Consider the following 1,847-nt stretch of genomic DNA (forward strand, 5'->3'; position numbering starts at 1 on the left):
AAGGTGAAGAAGGGCTGGACGATCGAGACCTTCCTCAACAAGTGCCGCGAGCAGGTCAAGGAGCTGCGCAACTGCTCCCCGGGCGACCTGATGTACGTCAAGGAGGACCTGATCCTGCCCCACTCGACCTCGTTCTACGACCTTATCGTCAACAAGGCACGCCTGCGGCAGAGAGTCGGGACCCGCCAGCCGCGTCGTGTCCGCGACAAGTCGTCCTCTCCGCGACACGTCCCGTAGGCGCGAGGCAAGTCGGGGCCTCTCTTCCAGTTCGACGTGCACGACGACGTGCGGCTGGGGCCTGTGGACTCGCGGGTGGAGAAGGACGAGAGCCACGCGGGCAAGGTGATGGAGAAGCGGCTGTACGAGCGGAATAAGGAGAAGTTCCCGTACTCGCGCTTCGAGGTGTACGACCCGACGAAGAGGTTCGACACATACACGGTGCACGGCTCGGAGACGTTTGGCGAGGGGGTCGACACAGGCGGCGTGGGCATCCTCAGGCCCGAGCGATGAGAGTGACGGTGCGGTGCACCTAGGACGGCGACCGCCTCCACTGTGAACCACTTTTGATGCCTAATCTCAAAGTATAGCCAGGGGGGATACCCGTAGCCCCCAAAGTGAACTGCCTGATCGACTCCCCGGCACACGGCGGAGGAGGAGGAAGACAGCACAACCCAGGGCGGGAAGAGCACAATGCTCAGGGTGGGACAAAACACCGACAGACGAGAGAAGAGGCCACAAAACAGACAAGCAGAATGGCAAGAGAGAGACGCTCTGCAGGCGAGCCCACGGGCCTCTTGGGCCCTCGCGTCTCTCTCTCTCGATTCGTTACACCGATTCGACCATCAATGCGGCGGGCCGATTTCGACCCATCACAAATGTGGGAAGCCATTAACCTCCCTTGGCTTCCCACACAAACCCCCCTTCATGGGGCGAGCAGCAAATGAGGTAGTCTCTGCGAAATCCTGTCCCAGTGAATTCGCCCTAGAGGCTTCCGTGTGGACTCGCAGCTCCGGCTGGATGTCGGCGACCTAAAGCTCGGCGGTCGTCGCTTCGCGCCGGCCGACTCCCTGTAGGACGGCGACCGCCTCCACTGTGAACCACTTTTGATGCCTAATCTCAAAGTATAGCCAGGGGGGATACCCGTAGCCCCCAAAGTGAACTGCCTGATCGACTCCCCGGCACACGGCGGAGGAGGAGGAAGACAGCACAACCCCATCGCCAATCCTGTCGAGGTCGATCCACCATCTCGCGCGTGAATCGGCCGCGACCTCCACCTCGAGGCGAGGGCCCACCCTTGTGTCGAGTGCCCCTCCAATAGCTCAGTAGAAGCGCGACGTGTTCTACGGCCGCGACCATCACCATCGTAGGTCCTTGCACTGCGACTGCGCCACCGGCCAAGCTCCAGTGCGGTTGACCCCCATCCAGGAACTGCCCGACGATAGGGCTGTCGCCTCATCCATGCCGCTGACCGCGCCCAGCAGCGGGTGCTCGCCGCTGTCCACGGACGCGGCTCGTCAGGCGGCGCGGTGCCGCCGGCTGCAGCGACGGCTGTCCCGGCCGTCGCGTCCTCGAGAGAGGCGAGCGAGCCGGCAGCAGAGCCCGCATGGTCCTCACCGCCACAGCCGCTCTGCCTGCTGACCTCGCTCTCGCCGCCGCCGCCTGCAGCGGCGCCTCCGCGGGTCCGAGAGGACCCGGCCCGCGGCCGCGCCTCGGCGAGCGCCTCGTCGACGCCCTCGGCGACGCCTCCTCGCGTCGCGTGCCCGTGCGTGGCGACCGCTCCGCCGGCAGAGCTCGAGTGGCCCTCCACGCCACCCCGAGACTGCCCTGTGATGGTGCCTCCGACCGCC

General features: G+C 65.1%; 1 protein-coding gene across 1 annotated transcript; it reads left to right on the top strand.

The window, feature by feature from the left end:
- On the top strand, window positions 1–530 carry EMIHUDRAFT_79863 (hypothetical protein). The gene is made up of 2 exons (XM_005771391.1): window positions 1–156; window positions 238–530. The coding sequence occupies exons 1-2, from the start codon at window positions 91–93 to the stop codon at window positions 508–510; spliced, it is 339 nt and encodes a 112-aa protein (XP_005771448.1). The 5' UTR covers window positions 1–90; the 3' UTR covers window positions 511–530.
- Window positions 531–1,847: the final 1,317 nt, after the last annotated feature.

The sequence above is a fragment of the Emiliania huxleyi genome (assembly GCF_000372725.1).
Source record: "Emiliania huxleyi CCMP1516 unplaced genomic scaffold EMIHUscaffold_3865, whole genome shotgun sequence".
NCBI classification, from domain to species: Eukaryota; Haptophyta; order Isochrysidales; family Noelaerhabdaceae; genus Emiliania; species Emiliania huxleyi.

Coding starts and splice junctions, on each gene's coding strand:
- EMIHUDRAFT_79863 (XM_005771391.1), top strand. CDS start 91: ATGTACGTCAAGGAGGACCTGATCCTGCCCCACTCGACCTCGTTCTAC. Junction 157..237: donor ACGACCTTATCGTCAACAAG/GCACGCCTGCGG, acceptor CACGTCCCGTAG/GCGCGAGGCAAGTCGGGGCC.